Source organism: Eubalaena glacialis, chromosome 1 (assembly GCF_028564815.1).
Source record: "Eubalaena glacialis isolate mEubGla1 chromosome 1, mEubGla1.1.hap2.+ XY, whole genome shotgun sequence".
Taxonomy (NCBI): Eukaryota; Metazoa; Chordata; class Mammalia; order Artiodactyla; family Balaenidae; genus Eubalaena; species Eubalaena glacialis.
Window position 1 is genome coordinate 207,004,880 of NC_083716.1, and position 25,208 is coordinate 207,030,087.

Genomic DNA, 25,208 nt, shown 5'->3' on the forward strand with positions numbered 1-25,208 from the left:
CTGGACCTCAAAGTATGAAACTCTCTAATCCATTCAGATCCATCTATGTAAGCTTGGGACAAGACGGGCCCTGAGCCCACTGGTTTATGGAGTTGTCAGGGCAGAGAGGTCGTCAGGAAAGAGTATCAAAGTAGAAGCTCACACTTCAATTAGATTCCCCAAGAATCAGTGCGTCTCTTTGTTTAAAATAAGAAACCGTCTCACGAGTTTTGACATTGTCGGTTTTCTCCCTTTGTTAGGGAAAGCAAACATCCTTTCTCACTTGCTTTATCTTGGGTTTTGTTTTTTTGCTTTGTGGGGATTAGAACTTTGGTAGTGTCCTAAAAATCCTGTTAAACAAAAATTATGTCCCCTTTTCCCATTTCACAAAGCCACTTCTCTTTCAACCTATACTGTCTCTTGAGTTCAGGTTTCATGAGTTTACGACAGTATAAATTCATATTTGATCTTATGTGTCCCAAATTTACCTCTTTTGGATTTCAAAGAGTAGCCTGTAATTCTAGCGCACTAAGGATTTAGGTTGAATAAACCTGTGTTTACCCCATCTGTTTCTTTGGTGGTTTCACAGATGGTGTTCATCTCCCCTTTCAACCTTCCTCTTTCAGGAGAAAAACAGAACACCTGTAGACACACTAAGTTTTTGTGCAAGGTACAAAGGTAGCCTTTTGTTTCAGTGTCCTTCTGAACCATACCCTGCCTTTTGTTGAACTTTTTAGCTGTTATCTAAGAGAGCAAGTTATTACTCTTTAAAGACAGACTTTTTTTTTCTTATTCTGCATTATTCACCCTAGCATCTCACATGTTTAGGACAGTTCTTGGCACATGGTAGCTCCTCAAAAAAGGAAAAATTGACAAATAAATCTCTTATTGACATTAAGGTCCATGTCCTGGATGGAAAAAAGCCTCCAAGTAGGATTTGGAGATCGCACTTCTTTTCTTTCCAGTGAAATGATACAGGAGTTCAGCTGCCGTTTCTCTAACACCTCACACCATCTCAGAATACTTCCTGCTGTTGGTTGCCATGATCTGGTGTTTCAGTCTCTGAGAAGCTTTGGGTCTTGTGCAGATTGGATGTGTCACTAGGCATCCTTCTTGGAGATCTTTTTGGAGGCTGGGCCTAGCAGGGATGCCTGGGAGAATTAACGATCTGCATCTCCTCACCTGGAGAAGTTCCCTTTCCTCCCCACCTTCTATCCTCCTGTTTCTCATTTCTAAAGGCATGGCACAGCATTTCCCCAGCTCCTTGCTCTTCCCCCCTCAGCCCACCCCCTCCATCGCCCCGCCCGCCGCTCTCCCTGGTTTTGTAAATAGCTTTGGTTGGGGAACTTGATTCAAAAGTTTTTTTGAAGATCTAAGCAAACTTCATCTTCTGGCTCAATCTTACCCACGGGATTACTTTGTCAAACCAAAAACTCCATTGACAATTTAAGGATAATTTACTGAGAGGGACTTGTTTTTAATTACAAAATCGAGACTTTTATTTGTTGAATTTTCACTGCAACAATTATTTATTCCAGTAAGTCTGTATTTGTTGATCTGTTGGCTACTAGATCCAACCAGACACATGATATGTGCCTGATTTTCTTTTTTATTTTTATTATGGAAAATTTCAAATACTTGCAAAAGTAGAGAGAATAGTATAATGAACCTCCATGTACCTATCATAAGCTTCAATAATTATCCCTCCATTATCAAGAGGGTCTTTTTAAATGGTCATAACAGCCAATGTTTTTGAGGTTTACTATGTGCAGGATTTAGAATTATCTCCCTTAATCCTTAAAACAGCCCTATGAGGTAGGTACAGTTATTGTCATTTACAGATGAGGAAACAGATGTCATGACAGACAGGGCCCCATTTAACATGCGACCTGCACTTGCCAAAAGGCCTACTGGTTTGGGAATCCCACAAAGTTGCTTTTAGATCCCAGCTTCTTCCATACTGACTGTGTGGTTTCAGGCAGGTTATTTAACCTCTCTGAGGCTCAATTTCCTCACCTACAAAGGACAATGATATTTTCCTCGTGGGGTCGTGACAATGATTAGATGAAACAACATATGGAAAAGGATTAGCACAATGTTGTCACTAGGCAATCCTGATAAATTACAATAGGAATTATTATTCTATTCCCTCGCCCTCTGCTTGAAAGCTATTATAAAACAGAACTCGGAGCTTGTATGCAATCTAAGGGTGCAGATGTAGAAAAGGAGAAGCTTGAATGGCAGGAATAATTTAAAGGGCTATGAGTCAATCTACCTACCGTTTCTCCCCTCCTCCACTCCACCCACCCTCAACCCCCAAGCCCAGACACCTCAAATATCCTCCACGCAGTCTGGAATTTTGTTTCACTACTTTATGTAATTCTACCTATTGCAGATTCCTTTGGGTTTCTCATATCTCATCGTGGATTGTTTTTTAATTGTTCTCCTCCCTACCCCTAAGGGAGCACAGCTGAAGGCCGAGGGGAGGGGGAGGGGTGGGGGGGTGAAGCAGAGAATTTTGTAGTGGGGACCCTGTATCCAGCAGCGCCCCAACTCCCCCAGCACATGGCTGCCCAGGAACAGTGAGAGGTCAGAGGACAGGCGGGCAATGGAAGGGAAGGGGGCAGAAAAGAAAAGAAAAGGGTATCTTTCTTTCTCTTCTTCCAGCCCTCTGCTATTCCAGCATTACCAGGACTAGTTCAGCTCCTTAGCCCAGCTAAATTATGGGTTAGATAAGTATTTATGGACCCATGTGGGAATCAAAGCACCACAGGTAACATTTCTTTTTCTAGTGAAAATTTTATTTTTTTACAATGAAATCAGTTTGCAAGTTGAGATTCCCTGTCTCTCAGTTGTCAGATTAGAAAAGTCACACCAGGGCTTCCCTGGTGGCGCAGTTGTTAAGAATCTGCCTGCCAATGCAGAGGACACGGGTTCGAGCCCTGGTCTGGGAAGATCCCACATGCCGCGGAGCAACTAAGTCCGTGAGCCACAACTACTGAGCCTGCACGTGTAGAGCCCGTGCTCCGTAACAAGAGAAGCCACGACAATGAGAAGCCCATGCACTGCGATGAAGAGTAGCCCCCGCTCGCCGCAACTAGAGAAAGCCTGCGCACAGAAACGAAGACCCAACACAGCCAAAAATAAATAAATAAATTTAAAAAAAAAAAAAAGAAAAAAAAGAAAAGTCACACCAGAGCCAACGTAACAAGGAAGTCACACAGTTTGGGGTTAAAGTTTGGGGTTAGAAGGAGCTGGGGACTTGTTCAGATTTCCCACCCTGCACCCCACCACCTCCCATCTCCCCATCTAACTCTAAAATAGGATGTGTCATCTCTCAAATACAGGCAGAGTTCCGGCCTGAATGTAGCCAGACACCCCCTCACAGAAAAAGCTCATTTCTATCTCCCCTGGGGCAGAAGAGGTCACTATTCTGGCTTAAATTTTTTCTCCTCCAGCTCCTGCTAAGCCAGATAAACAATGATTCTGTTGTGTCAACAAAGCACTTAATTAAACTGAGGACAATGTCAGTTAGAACAATGTCAATTAGATAAGATTTACTTCCAGATAGTTGAAGCCTTGGAATTAAAGTCTCCTGGGTTTCATTATTCAAAAGGTCCTTGAGGAAAACACTGAGGTAGAGAAACTGAGGCACAGAAAGCTTAACGAGTTGACAAAAGTCACCACATGAGTCTCTCATAGAAGTTAAGACTAGAGATTGCTGTGTTTCTCTTCCTGGTCCACTGTTTGCTAGCTCTTGGGCTAATTTGTAAATGCTTAGGAGGATGTAAAAATCTCCTTCCATAGAGTTGGGGATGAAGTGGATGAAGACTAAAATTCGTGACAGGAGGGGAACAAGAAAGCTCTTCTCTGGTTTCCAACAAAACTGTGCCTCCACCTCACCTCCTTGTGGAGCCCTCCTAAAACTGTCCACTCAGCCCACTTCACCAGCACAAAATTGCCTTGAGAACATAAAAAGTGGGCCAGGATGTCAGGTGGCCAAGATGAGCAGGATGAACGCAGGAGACGGGCACATGGACCACTGGGCAGACTTGCGGTGGATGGAACCACGCTGTGCTTTGGGGTCCCGTCTGCTCCTCAGAAAGAGGCCGTGCAGGCAGACCAGTTGTTGAATTGAGACGCTCATGTTCCCTCTGGCTTTCTGAAGACTAAAGTTCTCCTGCTCCTCCAGGCCAGGGAAACCTAAACAGAGAGAAGGTCTCAGAGCGGGACTGGGGGTGGCCAGGTGGCTGGCCTTGCACAGGCTGGGTCCCCTCCATGTCAGCCTGAGCTGAGAGTGTATACAGAGCCCCTGGCCCACTCAGATCCCTCCCCAGGAAGCCCAGTCATAGGGAGTCCAGCAGAGTTCCATGCCCCACTCAGCCCCACCTATGTCCCCATTCCTACTGCCCACTTTTAGTTCCACAGGCTGCCAAGAGCAAGAAATAACAGGGCCTGGGAAGGCCAAGCGCAGGGGAACTTGCCAGACCCCTGAGCTCCTAGCTCCAGGCAGGAGTGACCTTCTCCAGGATTTGGTCCCCACCCTCGGTGACTTCTCCATCCCCACCGGGATTCAGAGCCACCTGGACCCTCACCTTCCGGGAAAGTGGAAGGACAGACTCTCAGCCAAGGAGGGGGGCCCGGTGGTCCGAAGACGTGTCTGACTCTTTTCCTTTTGTTTGCTCACAGGAGGGGACAAACGCCCTGTGTGCACAGAGGTTTGATGTGACAACTTGATGGACCACATAAGGGTTTCAGCAAAGGCCTCCCGACCCCACTCTCCATGCATTAAGATAATGGTGGGGTGTGTAGCGTATTTCAGGTCTTGGCTACAGAGGCCCTCCTTCCTTCTGTTTTCCTCCTCCAGCTCAGCTTGCCCACAGGTTCCCAGAGACTCTTGGCAGCTTGCTCTCAGGCAGAATGAAGCTGTGAGCTGTGTGGGAGACAGACAGCGAGAGTGTTGCAGCCTCCTTAATGAGGGACCATAGCTCTTCTTGGAACCACGAAGCCGCAGCTACCGGGATGGGGAACCCCAATTAGAAAGGAGTGAGAGAAGTAAAGAGCTGCCTGCGACAGATCCGTGTCTGTGGTGGCTCTGTGGGACCCGTAGGTGGAGATCTAGCTGGTTGGGTTTAGAATCTCCTTTCCTTCTTAAGGTAAGACGTCCCAGTGACTGCAGAGCCAACCCATGCTGGTGACCCTTCAAAATACACAACTTGAGAGGCGGAGGAAAAATTATTGAAGAGAGGGCTTCTCCTTGAGTTTGTAGCTCAGATAGTATAATCCAAGAATAAGAAAGGAAATGATATGTATTTTGTTTAATGGACATCCTCTGTTAGTTTTACTATGTTATATATGTGTGCAAATGGATATTAGTAAACAGCCGGTAGCTCTCTTTTGTTCTGGCTTTCAAGTGAATCACATTATGTTTACAGCAAGATAGTAAACCTGGATTTTCCATGGCTCAGTCTGTCGGAGCATAAGATTAGCTCTTGAATTCATTAACAGTCATCGCCTTTTAAATGCCAGATAACATTTTAAATGCCGAGCACTTACACAACGGCTTCTGTGCAATTCAAATCAGATTTACCAAATTAACTCATTAATCTTTATTGTTTCATTTCCTGAAGAGAAAGGCTTCCAGGTGTTTTTAGCAGAACATAATAATATTAAAGTATTTACAGTACAATATAGGTGAAGGAATGGGTTTTGATTTTCTGCTAAGCATTTCACCCTTCCATCAGTTTTGTAATCATTCCCACTGAAGCGTACACAGAAAAAAACGAAAAAGCTTCAGGCATCTCCACTTTCTTCTACTTGCCCTGTTTTCCTTCCCTTTCTTTGTGTTTTCTTCTCCCCTCTACTCCCTGAGGCCTTAACTCCCTTTTACTATTTATTCTGCCATCTTAAAGAGCTACAAGCGTCGATTATGATGGCTCTACCACCCAGAAAACAGAGGGGTGCCTCACAGGGTCCGGGATGGAGTCAGAAGGCTGGGGCAGAACAGGTCTAGATATCAGGAATTCTACTTTCCTTTTCAAAGAACCCCTCCGAATAATCAGATACAGGCTACGCTGACGGCAAAAGATAGATCCTTCCAGGACTGGCTCCTTCTTGTCACCCAGCTCTCTGCTCAAATGTCACTTCCCTAGCGAGGTCTTCCCTGATCACCCAAAGGCAAACCCCATCCCCTCCCCCACCAAACTCCATCCTATCACCATTTCATTGTCTTCATAGATTTATCACCATCTAAATTCATTCTGCTTATTCATGTGTTTGTTTGTATGACACACACAGTAGCACTCAATAAATATCAGTTAAATGAATAAAGTGAAATGAAAAACCACCCCAATGCATAGCTTTCTTTCCTGCTTTCAACTTTCTTTCTCTCCTCTTACCACTACCTCCCAGAAACCTCTTTAAGTATTTAATCTTCTTTCCTCCCATCTCCCAAACCCCCTTTCACTATCATTTGTTTGTTAGAATACTTGATCATAATAAGCAAAAACAGTACTGCACATTCCAGTGACTATAGAGCCTTCACTGGAAACATTCCATCAAACCAGAATTGATGGCCCCTAAACGTTAGGGAGATGAGCCATATAGTCAAGAGAATTGTTTTATCAAACGATTTATAGGTCAAGTGATTTGGAGAGACTTTTCTCAAAGCCTCTCAACTCCCCACTCTTTAATCTGAGCCCCACATAAGGAGTTAAAGTAATTCCAGCCATTGGAACTAGTCTTGGCTGTGCCTTTTGTCCTCCAACCTAACACAGAATCTTCTCTTAGAGATAATAGAGAAATTTCCCTCAAATCAGTATTGTCTGATTTCTATTACTCCACCCAGTGATTCATGCATGGTTTCGGAAGCTAGAAAGCTTGAAATACTTTGTCTGATTCTTGTTTGGACCAAATGCTTTCATTTGATCTAGAAACAGGGAGGGGAGGTCTCACTCCGAACAGCGAATCAGATACATAGCTGAGATGACAAAAAATTGGATATGTATTTGTCCAGAAGAATCTTTATCTCTAGGCACATTTCAAAACAAAGGAAAAGGGTGTGGGTGTTCATCGGAATGATGGCTGCGTGTGGGGACCCACGAACTGTTCATTCATCATTAACACTTAAAAGTAATATAAATGTGATGGGAAGGAGAGTTATGCCCAGAGAGACAGCCATCCGTGACTTAGTCTCCTAGAAAATATGGAAATGATCAAATCCACACCCAGGGTGATCTCATGGCACACTAACGTATGTGACCCCAGGAAATCAGCCCTGAAAAATAACAAGTAACTTTCCTCTTTGGGAATGAGGAGCCAGTGCTACACAGAGGACAGGCCTCTGGAGGTTGGCACATGCTTCCTGGAAAGCTGTCTTTCTTGCCCTCATTTTTTTTTTTAATGTTTTTTCTATTTCATTTTTTTCTCTTTTATTATTTATTTATTTAGTTAGTTAGTTAGTTATTTGGCTGTGCCGGGTCTTAGCTGCGGCACACGGGATCTTCCTTGCCGCGTGCGGAATCTTGCCCTCCCTATTTTAACTAAGTTGGGCCATAACATGTAGCTTGCCAGTAATGTTATCATTCCTCTTGTTCTGCAAGTATGTATCAAGTGTGTATTCATTTCCAGACTCTGTGCTGGGCACTGCAGCCACTTGGAAACAGGATAGTAGTGGTTCCTGCCCTCATGGAGCTTACAGTCTAGTGCGGAGGAGAGGTGGCTGTACAAGCATGAACGTCACTCTGGGCAACGGTGGGAAGGGCTCAGTTCTCTGGGTTGTCATGGGAAGCACAGATGAGCCAGACCTGAAGGATGCAGAGGAGTTAGAAGGGAGGGGTGTGTTTCCCGGGGAGGGAAGGGCACGCGGGCAGCCTTGCTCCAGGAACTGAAGCAAGGGTCAGTGTTGATGGCAGCCCTCTGAACTTGCTATTCCCACAGTGAGGTCAAAACTTCCTGCAGAGAGCCCCACAGAAACTTCCCTCGCCTTCTTGCGGGCTTTGCACTAACACTGCTCTCTTGCCAGGGCAGGTGGGAAGAGGGGCCCTTGACTGCGTAAAATTGCCACCTCCACCCACCCTTGCCAGCTACTCCTCACTCCTCTCTCTGCTTTGTTTTTCTCTACATCACGAATCACCTTCAGCCATTACTTATGTTCCACCTGTTAGCTTATTATCTCTTCCCCCTCAGTGGGATGTATGTGCAGTTTTCCTGAGAGTGAAGACTTCTGTCTGCTTCTTGCACTGCCATATCCTCTCTCCTGGGCATAGAACAAGCTTTCAATAAATATTTGTTGAATGACGGAATGAGATAGGAAAGATAGTCCAGGGCCAGGCAGGAAGGGTCTTATAAGCCTTTTAAGCAGGTTGGCCTTCATCCTGAGGGTAAGGACCTTTGAAGAATGATGTGGTCCACTTTGCATCCAGAAAGATCACCTAGGTTGCAGTATGGGGCATGGGCTGGAAAACAAGTTCAGATTATACTTTGTCATGCTCTGAGGCATGACACCATTTGCATGTTGTGGCGACAGGAGATGGGAGAGCCCCCAGGGCCTCCCAGACTCCTCCAACAGCCCATTCTTCCTTCCCTCTCTGCTAGATTTGTTCAAATCACTCTTTCTAACATATCAAATACATTTTAAATTTGGAAATAAACTGGAATCTTGATATAACTTTATTTGCTGCAAGGCAGGTTTGATAACTGTTCATGGAAGCTGTAGATGTATCAAAAAAGACCTCATTAAAAAAGGAGTTTTAGGCAGTCCATGATTTCGGATCTACCGTTTAACAGCTGTATGGCTTTGGACAAGTGACTTAACCTCCCAGAGCCTCCAGTTCCTCATCTGCAAAATGGGAATAACAATACATGCCTCACAGGGTTGTTGTGAGGATTAAATAAAATGAGTACTACGCTCAAACATAATAAGGTCCCTTTTCCCACTTTCCCATTACGCCGACCCCAGGTATGAATTATTAACCAAACTCAGGTTATTCTCTATACATATGGATCCCCTGTGTCTTCCATGGTAAAAATAGGTGTTACAATTAGTGTTCCAACGATGAAGAGTTGCTTTCTATAAATATTTGGGGATTCGGACTAGCTCTTGTCACACTGTGTATCATTCCTATGAAAGTTGGGCTTTCTGCTTCTCTTCACAGGGAGCCCAGCAGTCCTTGGAGGCAGCAGCTCAGAAGACAGGAGAGCCTCAAAGTTGTATAAATAAAGGGCTGATATGTTCAAACAGAAAAGAATTTTACACGCGTAAGCTGCACATCGACATGACGCCGTTCCTGAAGGTGATCTCACACTGAGAAGACTAGGGGTTTTATAGACACACACACAGGAATTCCAGTTAATGCACTTCTGCATGGTACAAAAACAGCTTCAGAAGTCCCTCAGAGATCTTGCTTTATCAGAAGGGACAGAAAATAGGCAGTTTGTAGCAGATGAAGAGAGAACAAATTAGGACAGTAATCGCAGGCAGCCATCGGGGACAAATCAGTTGGGTGTCTGGTTCGGTTGGGGGAGGACAGGGAACAGAGAGGAGAAAGGATAACCTTGAACCACTCATAAAACAGGCAAATATAATTCATTTTATCTTGACAGTAGCTAAAATAATTGTTACTGTTTTACCACCGTCACTTGGTAGAGCTGATATTCCTACTACAGGGAAGACTAATTCTTGAGTTAACCATTAGAAGGCAACTGCCAATCCTCTTCTGGATGTCTGACCCTGTTTTCTGCTCTCTAAGTGTTCATTACTCTCCCAAGCTCAGCTTTGTATCGAGCTTAGGGTACTGAGAGTTCCTGTGGTAGGGATGGCATTTGTCCATCTTTGCAGTATGCCTTCCTGCCCCAGCATCTAACAGCCCCTGGCACATGGAAGACGCTTCCTAAATGATCCATAAATTGACCCCCTTTTCATCCCATAGCCCTCTGGCTTAAAACCTTCTTCCTCCCCATTCTTTGCCCCCTCGGAGGTGAATGAACAGGAAATAAATGACCTTGGAATATATGAAACTGATCAGGAACAAAGCGAGTCTTGGCATGGAAGGATCTCAGATCCTTCATCCTACCCTCGAGGACAACATCCCAGGCCCTTGATAAGAAGTGACTAAGAAAGACAGAAACAGAGGAGAAGAAACCAAATACTCATGGGGTTCTTGGTGGTGGCACTATCCAGTGCTATCGACTGGCAGGGACTTCCAAGGTCATGAGGGTCACCCTCCTAATCTCACTGATCCAAAGTTCTTAGGTTACATCTGCTTTGGATGACCCCAATCCCAGCTCTGCAAGGTGGGGCTTTGATTAAGAGTCATGTATTTGCCCCAAATCTGTCTCTCTCCATGGCTGGGCTCTGCTTTCCTGTTTCCTCTTAGATAGGCTCTTTCCCCATGGTTGCAAGATAGCCATGAGCTTCTGTTTTCTAAATCATTGGCCCAGCTTGGGTCACATGCCCATATGCAAATGAATCACCATGGCCAGGGGAATGGAATACTCTGATTTTCCCAGCCTGGAGCCACAGGAACTCATAGGAGGGAGGGGAGGAGTGTCTCAAAAAGGAAAAAAAGAAAACCTAAAAGTTGAATAAGAGAATGATTCTGGGGAGCAAAACAAAAGATTTTTGCTACAAGTATTCAAAATAATTACCTTGATTCATTACTCATTTTATTAGCTTGCTAGGGTCACCACAACAATGTACCACAGACTGGATGGCTTAAACCACAGAAATTTATTTTCTCACAATTCTGGAGGCTAGAAGTCCAAGCTCAAGGTGTCAGCAGAGTTGAATTCTTCCGAGGCCTTTCTCATTGCTTGTGTCAATAGATAGCCATCTTCTCTATGTGTCTTCACATGGTCCTCCCTCTACATGCAGTCTGTGTCCTAATCTCCTCTTCTTATAAGGACACCAGTCATATTGGATTACAGCCCACCCTAACGACCTCATTTTACCTCTTTAAAGATCCTGTCTCCAAACACGGTCACATTCTGGGGTACTGAGGGTGGACTTCAACATATGAATTTTGGAGGAACACAGTTCATCCCAAAACACTTATATTAATGAAACTATCCTTTTCGTTTACTTAGCAACAGTTTAGTTCTTCCCTCAGGGCTTGAAGAATTATGGTTGGCACTTCCTGGGATGAGATATCATCATTACCACTATTCACTCATTCAACCCATAATGAGCATCTACCACCTAACATGTGTCTGGCACTTTCTGGGCATTTGAGATACAACAGCAAACAAAACAGATAAATCCTTGTCCTGCCCCAGGCAACATATATAGTAAATTGATAATTGCTATGGAAATAAGATAAGAACATATTTATGGAGCCTCTAGAAGCTGCAAGTGAGGAATTTTACAATAATTTTTTGTGTATTTAGTGTCCACAATGCTTTTGTGTTACACTTTTTCGTCCAGCAATTTTGGCATCCTTTTCCTTATAGAAGGAAAGGCATTTATCCCTAAGGCCCGCTTTCCAGTTCACCCTTTTCAAGACTCACAGAAATTGTAACTTAGCCTGCTTCTACATGAGACTCACGGGGACACGCTAGACTTTCTGACTCCCAGACCAGTCCTTGCCCCAAAGACTATATCTTTTCTTGCAAATGTTCAGTGTTAACAGCTCCCCATAGATAGACCTTCTCCTTGTTGACACGGTAGCTCCCAGATTCTTAGGGAGTGCCTTGTAGAAAGACACAAATCTCAGGATTGTACAAAGGATGGAGAGTTCAAATCAAGAAAGGCATACAGGCTGTCCAATTCAGTCTACACATTGCATTTGCGCATTTCCTGCCTAGTCACAGGACATTTCATTCATTTTTGCCTGGTGCATGTTGGAAGCAGTACACATTTCAGGGGATGAGGGTAAGAAATAAAAATATTGAGGCAGAAAAGGAAAATGGAAAGAGATGTAAATAATCACAATTGCTAACATAAATGAACACTTACTCCGTGCCAGGCTTTGTTCTAAGTTTTACATGCAAGAACTCATTTAACTCAAAAAACTAATCTAAGAAGTAGGTAGCGTTATCCCATTTTACAGATGAGAAAATTAAGGTCTTGAGAGCTGAAGTAACTTCTCAAATGATATACAGTTGGAATATGGCAGAAACAAGATTCAAATGCAGGCAGCCCTGCTCCGGATCCCATGTTTTCAACCCTGCAGACCCCAACTGAGTCCTATCCAATCAAAAGCACTGCCTACCACATTAGCTAAGCATCCAGCACAGCTCCTTCTAGAAAATTCCATCCCTGTGCATTCATCCAGTCTGCTGCAGGAATATTTTCTGACTCTCCAGGACTCTGCCCTTCGCCTCACTCCCACCTGCATTCTGTGGACCCAACATAAAGCTTTCTCTCCCAATGATCATCCACTTTCCTTCAGACAACATATATTAAGCATTCATTGTATATCAGACACTGTGCTAGGCACTGAGAATACAGAGATGAATCATCTCCATCCCTGGCCTTCCAAGGAGCCTATAATCTAAGAGGAAGATAAACAAAGAAGCAGATAATATCAGCACAGTGTTGTGGCAGACGCAGGCGCAGGTTGCTATAGGAGAGACTCATTCATTTCTCAGTTATTACACGTGGAATCCTCCTCAAATTTAAAAACCTCTTGATAACACTGAAGGCAATGCTATTAGCCCATTTTATAGGATAATCCGTATCAGGCTTAGACTTGGGGAAACACGATTGATCCAGAGTACATCTGGGTTCACGTAAAAATTGAACCATGTTTTTTAAAAATCTATTTTTGAAAAAGAAATGGTAATTGATGAATAAATTAAGGTAGAGATTTTTTTTCCCCAGGAATTTTAATAAATGATCAGGGTTAGGTCGTGGTAGCGGGGAAGAAAATAGCAATAATGCCAATTAATGCTAGATACAGAATTGAATATGCTTATACTCAACATTGACATCAACGAGTATGTATGTTATGCCCAGAAGATGTGAAGAATGAGAAATAAGTTCCACCTCACAGCATTCACACAGGCAGTTATCACTTGGTACCCTCAAATCAAGGCAGAGGAACCTGCCTGAAATCAGGTACTTTGAGCAGTCCCTTGCCCCTGGTTTGGGGCCAGCCCTGCGTTTTACTTATGCAGGCAGGTGTGGGCACATCCCACCAAGCAGAGGATGGCTGTCACTGCCACTGAATCCTGTGGTGATGTGGGGAAAGGACAGCATGGATTTCAGTGAGAAGAAGTAACAGCAAAACAATGTTGGGCTCAAGACGTTGTCCTGAGATGGAGCAGGCCCCTCAGAGGCAAGTTCTAGTGCCTAGAGTCCTTGAAACCAGCTTTGTTGACCACCAGCAGGAGAGCTGCAAAGGGATCACAAGCTGGTTTCAAGATGCAATGATTCAAGGACACTTGAATAATAATTTCGCCAGGAAAAATTTTCAGGGCATTGAGTCTGTTACAGTTCTCAAAGAATGAAGCCCAGGATTAAGTAGACTATTATCAGTATTAAAGTATCTGACCAGCAGTTGGGAAGCCCTGGGTTTTCTCTGACTCTGAGTAACCTTGTAATGCATCTGGGATTCCGCTGCCTCTTGAGTAAAATGGAGATAATAATGCTGGGACCTCCATACCTGCCTCTCAGCAGTGAGGTGACATGAAATAATAATTTTCAAAGAATGTTCACATCTATAAAGGATTCAGGTCACAAAGAGAAAGAAAGAAACATTCACTGGTCCCTGCCAAGAGCCAGGCCTCTCACATATTAAACCTTTTTTAATTTCCCCAACCCCCTTCCTGTTAAGTGTGCAGTTCGCCACCGCGCAAATGAGGAAACTGAGGATTGGCGAGATGAGAGGACCAAGGGTGACGTGGCTGGCAGCAGAGGGAACTAGGATTCAAAGCCACCAAACCCACAATTCCTGATATTGATGAGGCCTATCTATTCTGTTCCTGAGAAGAATTTAATTGTACTTCTTTGTTCTGGCTTCAGAACCTGGGAGAGGAGAAGAGACAATATTTTAATAACACAAGATACCTTATGACTTTCATAAATCCGTTTTCTTTATTAAAGAATAGGTGTGGGATCTTTTTAATACACAAGAAAAGTTGTACGACCTTAAAGTTGACACTCACAAATGAGATACTGATTTCCTTCCAGCATTAAGAAGGCATTGAAATTAGTCATTTAGATGCATGTGTTACATATGTTACACAGAATGTCCAAATGTATTTTCCTAATTTAGCTTTTCAAGAACTCGTACAAAACTTATCATTACCCCCATTTCACAGATGGAGAGGCTGAGGTTCAATGATAGGTCATACAGCACACGGCCCCCTGGAGCCCCGCCTCTGGCTCCTGCATTCCCTCCTCCCCAATCCTCCCAGCAGTTCCTTCCCGAAGCCTGCTGTGAACCTAGAAGTACCATGCTCAGTTAGGGCGCTGTGTGTGAGGGGAGAGGGCAGGACCAATGGAAGGTTCTCCAAGGACAGATGAGAACTTCAGGCCACCTGGCCCAGCCCCTGTCAGTTGAAGAAACTGAGGTTCAGGGATTAAGTACCTTGCGTGACCTGTAAGGCATGAAGTACAGGATCAGGGCTTCAGTGCAGGCAGTCTGACTCCAGGATCTGCACCACAACCATTCAGGCAACTGTCTCTCTTGTCTGGTTTCAGTGCTACAGTTTGTGTTTACAAAGTGTTTGTTGCTATCCCCACGCACCCCACCCCGCCCCAGACCTATAACACCACCCTGTTGCCAGCGCTCTTTCTAAATACAGCTCAGTCATACCACTGGTTTGCTTGAAATTCCCTACCACGTCCCCGTTGGCCTTCCGGTTAATTCTGGCATCAAAAATGTATTTCTTTTATAAATAGAAAAATAGAACAAATGAATATCTTTTTAAAACTCCAAACTGCGACTTGCAAGATCTGGCCCGTGTCTGATTCCCACTGTCTGGGCCCTGCAGCCCCACCAGAATGCGCCCCCCAGCCAGTACCTGCTCCTGGCTCTGCGGGAACTGCCCTAACCTCCCCTTCTCTGCAAAACTTAGCACCATGTCCACTGGTAAACCAACCTTCCCAGCCTAACTTAGCTTCACCTCCCGTGAGGTCCTGCAGAAACCTGTCATAATCTGTCACAGCATTTCTCACACTGCATGGCGACAGTGAGATTTCTTGTTTCTCTACAAGTCACTGAGCTTCTTACAAATAGATCTTTCAGCTTTGTGCCCCCGGCGCCCAGCACAGTACCTGGCACACAACAGACACCCCGTAAATATTCATAAGCCAAATGCAGAGATGAAGAGCAAATGACTTGGCCAGAATAACAGAGCTGGGATTTGAATTTTCAGTCTTTCAGTTTGTTTTGCTCACTCACCAAGTATTATTGCCTGTGTTTCAGTCATTACCTCAGTAACTCATTAAAAGTGACAGACAGCATTTTATTTAGTTTTAGTTTTTTCAATTCAAATCTTGAATCCTAAATATACTCAGGAAGTTTAAACAATTTAAGTATAAAAGGGTATGTCTCCCAGCTGGGTTCCCTCCCCCTTGGACACCACTGTTGCTAGTTTCCTGTCTACCCTTCCTGAGTTGTAGCATGCATATACAGGCCAATACAGGTAGAAAAATAGACAGAGACATATTTTATACATGTTTTTACATATTATACACATTGCTCACAGTCTTACTTTTTTTTTACTTACTATATCTTGGAGTTCTGTTAATTCATTAAGAGATGCTTCTTAATGGTTGCATTGTACTCCATTGTGTAAATTACCATAATTTATTTAACACATCCCCCATTGATGGGTTATGTAGGTTGTGTTGCAACCTGTTGCAATGAATGACCTTAGGTATAAGTCTTTTCACATGTGTGCTTGTCTATGTAAAAAAAGTAGCTTTTTGACACTTTTCTAAGCAACGGGCAGAATGGTTTTTTTTTTTGAGACCTCGCAGCGTGGTTTGTGGGATCTTAGTTCCCTGACCAGGGATTGAACCCAGGCCCCTGGCAGTGGAAGCGCAGAGCCCTAACCACTGGACCACCAGGGAATTCCCCAGACTTTCAAATTAAGACTACTGTATTTCTTTTTCTAACAGGGACTCATCAAAAGATTCTTTCCAAATCCCCAACTCTCTCTGCCTCCATCTCCCCATCTGTGAAATGCGAAGATTATTTCTTGTCCCTGAAGGCTCATAGCTGCATGTTGTTAAGACTGAAGTTTTATTCTTCTGAGCTTTGAAATTCTTCCAAAAGAGGAAGCTTGTTTCTCCCTTTTAATCCAATTTCCTGTTAGACTAAAAGGATTTATAAACAGAATTTTAAAAAATTTATCTCTTTTCTAGTCTTCTAACTTTGCAGTTTACTGGACTGAGGCAGGTTTTTCTTGCAATCATTTTTTTAAACCTTTCCATTTATTCAGAGATGATTTTTTTTTTTTTTTTTTTTACTGCATCAGGCCAAATGTGCTTTGTCTCCAAAAAGATAAATGCAAAAGAAAGAAAATTACTTAGCTGCTTTAGCTTTTTTTACGTCAGAATATCTCATCAGCTGCAAACACTAAGCTAACAAGTGAGAAACACATGGGGTAAAAAGCCATCAAGCAAGAAGAGAATTTCAAACAAATTAGCAGATAACTGTGTCTTTCCAAAGCAGCTCGGGTATTTGATAATAAAGAGGAAAACTGTCAACTAAAGGGTGAGGAACTTTAGTCCCAGGAGAGGCTTCTAGGGCCCTCAGATTCCTTCTCCACAGCTGAAATGAAGCTGTGGATTAAGCAGAGATCCAGGTGACAAAGGCCAAGAGCTGGCCTCATCAAATACTGAGGGCTTTACTTGAGTCACTGACTCTACCTGCCACGTTTCCTTGGCAACTGAAGAGCGGTTCTTCCAACCCTCTAGAGAAGACCCATGGTTCTCAATCCTGGTTGCATGACGGAAGCACCCAAGAAGCCTTAAAAATGCCCCAGCTCCAGAAAGTCTGATTTTAACATTTGGGGTTAGGTCCTAGGAATCTTTTTTTTTTTTTTTTTTTAAGCTTCACAAATAATTCTAAGAGGCAGCCAGGGTTGAAGACCATCATTATAGAGATTTCTGGGTGGTGGGATTGCAAGCAGCTTGTGTGACTCAGAGAAAGAAGGAAGAGGGGATTCCATGTGATAAGAAACCTAATCCGGGGACTTCCCTGGTTGGTACAGTGGTTTAGAATCCGCCTGCCAATGCAGGGGACACGGGTTCGACCCCTGCTCTGGGAAGATCCCACATGCCACGGAGCAACTAAGCCCCTGCGCCACAACTACTGACCCCATGTGCCACAACTACTGAAGCCTGCACACAGCAACGAAGACCCACCGCAGCCAAAAGTAAATAAATAAATTTATTTTTAAAAAAAGAAAAAAAAAAGGAACCTTACCCGCGGTAATCCTGGAAACCCTGCAAAAGGCCAGTCTGATCCTTTTGCTGCCCTGCTTTAAACCCTCAGTGCCTTCCATTTGTTTTCAAGGGAAAGGCCAAAATCCTTAAACTACCTCCAAGGCCCTGAGAGTCTGAGTCCTCCCCACCCTTCCCACTTCACCCCATCTCTGCTCTGGTCACACTGGACCTCCCTCAAGTCCCTAGAGGTACCCTGTTGCCTTCTGCCAGTTGGCCTTTGCCTGTGACATTCTTTTTCCCACATATGCCAGGCATGGACCACTGCTCTGATGGATGGGACAAGCCTCCCACAGAGGAGGACAGATAAGGACAGTGCTCAAAGCCACTGCTAAGCCCACCTGGCTCTTCAGGGCCCTTCACGCTGGCAGCAGACTTCTTGGACACTTAAAACAGATAGACAAAGAAGAAGAGACAACTAAGAAAACTGGATCCCCTTTTACCAAAGGGCATGGGCCCTAGGAGTGCTGGCACTTATTTTGTCTTATGTATTTTTTGTTGTTGTTAACCTAACAGGAAAGTGGAGATGAACTGGACTATCATGACGAACCTGGAGGACCCCTCAGAGAAAATCATCCAGACCCTCAAGGTAGAAACAGCTGGGTTGGGTTTTATAGTCTGATTGCAATAATTGTGGGATGAACTTTGCACTGTTCAAAGATGTTAATGAGGAATGACCCTTCCATTTCCTCTCAGGTCATGGGTTGGAAGTCAGAATACAGACTCTGATGTGCTCTTAATGTATCACAAGCCAGCTGATAATGACATGCTTTTATGTCCTTGGACTTATTGAAAGATTTATTTCCTGCCAGCAGCTGCAGATTGATAGAAGAGAGTGGAGACTTTGGGGCATTACAAAAAGATCCCACAGGCACCTCTACCTCTGGCTTCTCCTGCTTTCATAGGCTCTTGGATATGCAAGTGAGGGAGCTGAGGTTCTCTGCCTAGAGGGTTAACATTCCACAGAGAGGGGACCAGCATCTTTAGAGACCCAGCCCATGTCACCCACAGCTCTGGGTGGCCAGAGCTGCTTGAGTGTGACTTCCTCCAAAAATGATGCTGCATTTGATAATGATGATGATTCTTGGAAAGACTGGGCCCACAACTGGGCTTTTTGGCATAGTTCATATTTTGATACCCTGAACTAGACTCTAAGCTCTTCCCTGGGGGCACCTGAGCATGCTACATGATGCTGCAGTTAGCTAGTCCCAGGTAGCAGAGCTGGTCTTTGTCCTCATTGCTTCTTGCAGGAGTGGAAACAGATGTGTGAGAGATGTATTCTCAAGGAGTGGATGCAGGGCCTGCCAGCCAGAGTTGCGCTTGTCGTTCGCTGTACAAAGGCGTCCAGCAGAGGGAGCAAGAGGGGGCTGAAATCCAGCCTGTGCTGCGCTCCCTGAGCCACGCACTCCAGCACTGGGTGCATCCACCCAAAGGAGGCTCCTTTTCCTACTTGGCCCTTCTACTGGAATGCCTTTCTCTAAGTCATATAAGGTGCTCTGTATAGGCTAGCAGCAGCAGATCTGGGCAGCTGAGTAGAGAGCATGGGCTCTGGAATAGGACCGCCTCTGCCTTCACATCCCCGCCTCAGTGTCCTCAACGGAGACTGAAAACAGTGCTGCCCTCATAACGTTGCATGAGGAATAAATGAAGTAATTCATGCACCACAGCCCTTTAATGCCTGTTAATCTCAGCTTGGCTATCACAATGAATAAGTATCTACCCTCTCATGGTCACAGTTTACCAGTCTATGAAATGACACTATGATTCTTCCTATCTCATCTGGACCCCCATGGGGTGACAGAGACCATAGAGCTCACTGGAGATAAATGTGCAAAGTCATGGATTGGGGATTTCACCCTAACTTGATCTTTTTCTGTTTATATCTTTTACTATCTCTTTCAGTTGACACTCCAAAAAAATTAATTTTTATACTCATTACAATTAATTTTTACACTCATTTTAAAAGATTTCTCTGTTTCTGGATATCAGACAATAAAATATTATGGTAGCTTGATCCCTGTGTTCGGTCAAACTTTTAAGCAAGGTTTCTGCTGACATAAGTCTCTTGCCACCTCCATTTTCAAAGCTGAGTGACAATAGCCTGGGAAATGTGTTCCAGTCTTCAGATCTTCCATATCGTAAATCACATATCTAGATTGTGAACACCGAAAAGGCCCCAAGGTCTTCGCCAAGTGCAGTGGAGGTTTTAGGCAGCGTAGAACACGGCCAAATCTAAGCAATGACCAAGTCAGTCAAAACAGATTTCCTGTCTCCTGACAAAGAGAGAGGCCCAGCTGAGTTCCATAAAGGTTATTCAGACAATCTTTAACGCAGTGAAATATCACCACAGAAAATTAAAGAAGGCATTTGCCTGTCCCGAATGATAAATGCTAATGTTTAAAAAGAATTTCAAATCTTTGAAGGGAAAAAAAAGAGGGAGTGCCAAGGAATTTTTTTTTTAACTACTTAAGGATCAATTTTCCCTTCATAGATCTTACGACTAATTGTCAGGATTTTTTTCCTACTCTAAATTAAGTAGTGATCTATAAGATTAATTATAAGCAGTGAGCCGGGGCCATGTCCAATGAGAAAAGCATGAGTCTTGGACTCGGTGAGAACACAGCATGCAAGTTTTCACAAGATAGGTCAAATGAGCAACCTCCAAATCAGAGAGGGTTTGGGAAATTGTTCTTGTTTTAAATACAAAACTTTTCTTTCTGCCTCTCTTTCCCATCCCCAAAGTCCAAGGAAAGAACATAATTTCCATTCTTGTTTCAGTTCTTGTTTATTTACTAGGCCAATGGTTCTCAAACTTCGGTGTGCCTCAGAACCACCTGGAAGGCTTATAAAAATAAAGATGTCTGGGCCCTGCCTCCAGAGTTTCTGATTCACTAGATCTGGGCTGAGGTCATAGAATTTGCAATTTTATTAAGTTCCTCAGTGATTCTGAGGCTAGTGGTCCAGGGACCACACTTTGAGAACCACTGCCCTGGGCCTTGCTTCCAGAATTTAGTTCTCTGAATTCGGCAGTGACTCAATTTAATCTGTTCTTTTAAACGTAATGGGAGTAGGAGGATTGGAGGACACTGTTTAGACAGCATCACAGTGATCAAGGGCATCTATTATCTAGTCTGAGTCCCTGGGTTCAAATCCTGGTTCCACCACTTACTAACTGTGTGGCCTTGAGTAAGTTACCAAACTTCCCTGGGTATCTTTTTTCTACATCTGTAAAATGGGGATACTAATAGTATTTATCTTGTGGGGTGGTTGTCACATAAAGGAGTTAATACATGTAATGTGCTTATAAGAATGCCTGGCACACAGTAAGTGCTCACTAAAGGTTAGGTATTAGTCTGTTTCTTAAAAACCTTAATTTTAGTAGCCTTATCAGGAGAGACTTATTCTAAGTTGATAACATGATGTAACATGATGCTTTATTTACTTTCCAAATCAGTCTCAATTGCAGGGAGTGGAGGTGGGATTGCTTGCTCTTGGGGAACTGACTGAGTCCTCTGCGTAAGTCCTCCTCTTACTTAAGTCCAGGGGTGGGCAACAGACCCAATCTGAACGAGGTTATGTTGCAGTAGTGACATAACCCCTTGGAATGTGGCAGAACTTAAGATATTATCAGTAGCTTTGAGAGATTTGGGGAGCCCTGCATGAGTGCAGGGGGTCCCTAGTGAGTAGCCTGAAACAATGGGGGGTGGGGGACAAAAGGCAAGTCTTACAGAAAACCTTAGAAACCAATGAGCCATTTCTATTCTACCAGGAAAAAAAAGGCTCAGAGCGTCATTGCTTTATTCAAGAGACAGATATGTAGTAGTTAGGACGTTGGTTCTAACAAAGACCAAAATAAAGTGACTTCAAACAAGATGGAAGTTTTACTTCTGTCTCATGGAAGAGTCCAAGCTGGAGGCAGGCAGTAGGACAGCTCCGCTCCACAGGGCTGTCCAGGGACCCAGGCTCTTTCTCTCTTATCATCTCTCTGCCACCCCCTTTGCTATCACCCTTGTCTGCATGGTCAAAGCTGGCTCAGCTTTTCCCTCACCCTGCAGGGCAGGAGAGGAAAAGGCACAGCTGCCTTTTAAGGGCCTAATTCTGGACTTACACCTCTTCCACCTCTGCTCATATCCGCTGGCCTCCTACAAGCGAGGCTGAGGAATAAAGTCTCTTGCTGGGTGTTCACGTGCCAAGCTAAAACTTGAGGGGAATGGACATTAGGTGGCAGTTAGCATCTCTGCCACGTGTGGGTAGATGGCTCTGTCTTGCAGATGCTACCACTTTCCTACCTCGTGGACTCAGAGTCACCATGGTGGGTCATTTCTCTGTTTGCTGCAGACACCATGCATGTTTTAGGCGCCCCCTCTGTGACTCGCCTGAGAAGAGGAGCTAGAGCATCCCTGTTTCCTCCATCGGTCTTTACAGCGTCAAAGGGAGAGCTAAAAATTATAATGCATTTGTGAATTTGCCTGATAACTTTTAAAAGTGCAGAGACTTCTGTGAAGCTTCGGTGCTGTCATTTCCGCTGACCCCAGTGGGAACTGCCTAAGGAACGAGACACTCTTCTTTGAAAACAAGCCCCTTATTAGGAAGTGGCCAATACCAGCTGCTCTCCACTGCCCTCTCTATCACTTGACGACGCTGCCACTTCCCCCAGAGCACCGAAGCGTAATTCAATTTCACACATGCTTATTGGGCAACCACTAAGTACCACTTTATAGCCCATGTGTTATGTATGTTTCTTGAAGACAAAGACTGCGCCTTAGTTAGCCAGGCCTAGCAATGTTCCATAGACGAATGAATCCAATGAATGGAGGAATGAATGTCTAAGTATTCAGGAGATTCAGAGATGACAAAGCCAAGGTTCCTACCCTCAAGAGCTTGCAGTGAAGACTCAACTTTGGGCCTGGCACACTCCCTGTGAAGAAACAGTGCCAGCAAGTGTTAGTAAGGTCCAAGTCCTCCAAAAGGGGTGCACTCATAGACCCAGAGCCACCAGCCAGGACCTGCATCTCCACCAAAGACACAGAAGCAGCCAGCAGGGGTCGTGAATGAATAACGCTGATGGGGAAGGACAAGCAGGTGAGGAGGGTGCTGCCCCCACTGGCTTCTAGGTGAAGGGCCCACTAGCTGCCATGCCTTCATTAACCCGACAAGACTGGTCTAATCAGTGGCTAGTGCACTAAGTAGTTACATCATAGTAGAGCTAGAAGGTGAGAATCACTGGTCTGGACCCTTCCTAGCTAGAACCTGGGGGCTTGTTAGAAATGTAGACTCTGGGGTCTCACCCAGACCTACTTGTGCTTTAACAAGACCTTCAAGTGACTCATGTGTCCATTATTATTTGGGAAACCCTGGAATAGACTCATTGAGGACCCTGGGTTTCAGATTCGACAGATATCAGCTCAGTTACCAGCTCTGCCTTTGATTAGGCCCATAGTCTAGGACACATAACTTCTCTGGGCTGTGGATTCCTTTTCCATAAACCATGGCGGTGGGTTGGGTAATCTCTCAGTCCCCATCCCACGCTCATGCTCTTTGCATGTATGACTCACCAGGGTTGCACAGTGATAAGCGATAAGCAGCAGAGCCAGGACTGGGGCTGGGCCTCCTTCCCGAGCTCCGTCCACTGCACCCGCTCCCAGGGAAGGCCAGCCGCCATTTCAGTGTGTCGCACATGAAGCTCTGCCACCCCAGTCACCCTTGGGTGGGCCCTGACCAAGAGAGTCTGGGAAGAGACCAGCAGTCCCCATGCTGCACGGGGGCCCAGGCTCAGCCACAGCGGCCAGCGAGTGAGAGCCCAGCGGGTCAAGAATGAGAACACAGTCTTCACCACGGTCCTCCTGTACGGGCATGAGGCCACAAGAGACCTGCTGGCCTCTCTAGGCTTCCACTTCCTCATCGGAAAATAACAAAACTGATCTTCCAATCTCTACGTCTCATTTCCTATGACTCACTGACCTTGGGATTGTTTCTGTTAAGGGGAAGAGTGGAAGTCTCAGTGTTAGCGCTGAGACAGCTCCAGGGTTCAGACCCCAGGTTCGGGCCTTCTTAGGTCTTTAACCACTCGCTGCATGAATGGAAATTGCCTTCATTTACTTAGGGACCATTTGCTGATCCCCTACTGAGTGCCAGGCCCTCTGTGGTTGGATGAGACACACTCCTTATGAAGCTCCCACTCTAATAGAGGCGCCAGACCTGGGCGGGCATGGTTAGAACCATCTCTGTGTTCAATGTGTTTAGTGCTCCCAGAGAACACAGGAAGGACAACTGATCCAGACCAGCATGGGAGAGACAGGGAAAAGTCAGGGAGGGCTCCCTGGAGGAGGTGATACTGGACATGATGGAAGGAGTTTAGTGAACCCAGAGTGCATTTGCAATGAAGCCATTAAGACAGGGGTAGCAGTTCACACTCACTGTGTGCCAGGCATCAGGCTAAGCATTTTCTGTAAATTGTTTCATTTAACTTTTATAACAATCCTGTAAAGAAGGAGCTATTATTATCTCCATTTGCCAGATGAGAACACTGAGGCACAGTGAGGTTAAGGAACATGTCCTTGGTCACAGAGCTGGACAGAGGCGAGACTCCAGATCTGACTGACCTCCCAGACTCCATCTGTAGAGATCAAGTCTGGTTGTTAACAGTTACCAAAAGGAGCGTTTGCGGATCCTGAAGTGCTGGTAGGTAAAGGGCGAGAAAGCACAAAGGTCAAGGGGAAATAGAGAAGAAATGCTTCACACACATATAAAGTGGAGAAATCGGAATGAAGAGAATCTTCAGGCAGGTTTTTCAAAAAGACAAAAAAAGTGTGGCAAATCGGGGGAGCGAGGAGAGGACGAAAGGTCCCAGCAGGCGGCGGCGGGGCGCGCCTTCCATCGTCTCCCGCCCCCCACCGGCGGCTCCAGGGTCCGGCGGCGCCCGCTCTCTCGCCGGTGCCCGCCCGGCGCCGCCGCTCCGCCAGCGCGAGGCCGTCTCCACCTGTCGCCTCTGACCTTCTTGCAAACGGAGCTCCTTGCAGCGAGCTCGGGACTCCAGGCTCGGCTTGCCCCCAAAGGGTTGGCTCTCCGGGCCGCATCTGTTAGTCTTTTCTTCTCCTCTCTGCGGTAGCTTGTGATGTCGCTACCCGCTGGCACCTCCTGCGGATCCCAGGCCTGGGTGGAGACTCACAGAGCTAGACAGTCTCAAAATCTGCCAAACAGGCCGACTTAGACTCTAGGGAGAAGGTGGGAGGCAGGCAAACGGGAAACAGCCTGAAGTGCCAGACAAACAATTTAAACTTTTAAATTTATAAAGCTTATCTTTTGGCTAGTTTTCCACACATCGTCACTTGGGTGGAGAAAAGGGAAGGAATTTTTGGCACTTACTCTGCAGAAAGACTTTGCTAGGTGCTTTCTTTTTTGTACTTTTATCTCATTTTATCCTCACCACAACCTTATGAGATAAAGTACATTATCCATATTTCACGGATGAGGCAAATGAGGCTCAGAGAGGTTAGGTAAATAGCCCAAGGTCACACAGCCAGTAAGTGAAGGAGCTGAGATATGAACCCAGGTTTCTATGACTCCAAGCCCCTGGCTCTTTAAGAGTTGTAAAGCCATCCATGTGTTTCTGATTAGGAAATAGTTACAAGGTTGAAGAAATACCACAAAATTATGGCAGCATTTTTTGAAAGCCAGCATGAAACTTGGAGATTATTTAGAATCTCTAGAAGTTCTTTTATATTGTAGATAAAGGAAACTGAGGTCTAGAAGCCAGGAGGATTATGCAAAATCGTGGCTAATTATTAAAACCAAGGTAACCCAAGTCTCTCTCAGCTCAGTGTCTGTAGGT

The 25,208-nt window shown here is 44.9% G+C and overlaps 1 protein-coding gene across 1 annotated transcript in view; it reads left to right on the top strand.

Moving 5' to 3' along the window:
- The window catches only part of KIAA2012 (KIAA2012 ortholog), a 115,947-nt gene that overhangs the window by 63,516 nt on the left and 27,223 nt on the right, over positions 1–25,208 (top strand). Inside the window, exons 14-15 of the mRNA XM_061204022.1 lie at positions 9,135–9,272; positions 17,894–17,966. Coding sequence (XP_061060005.1) covers positions 9,135–9,272; positions 17,894–17,966 — 211 coding nt within the window. The remainder of the gene's footprint in view (positions 1–9,134; positions 9,273–17,893; positions 17,967–25,208) is intronic.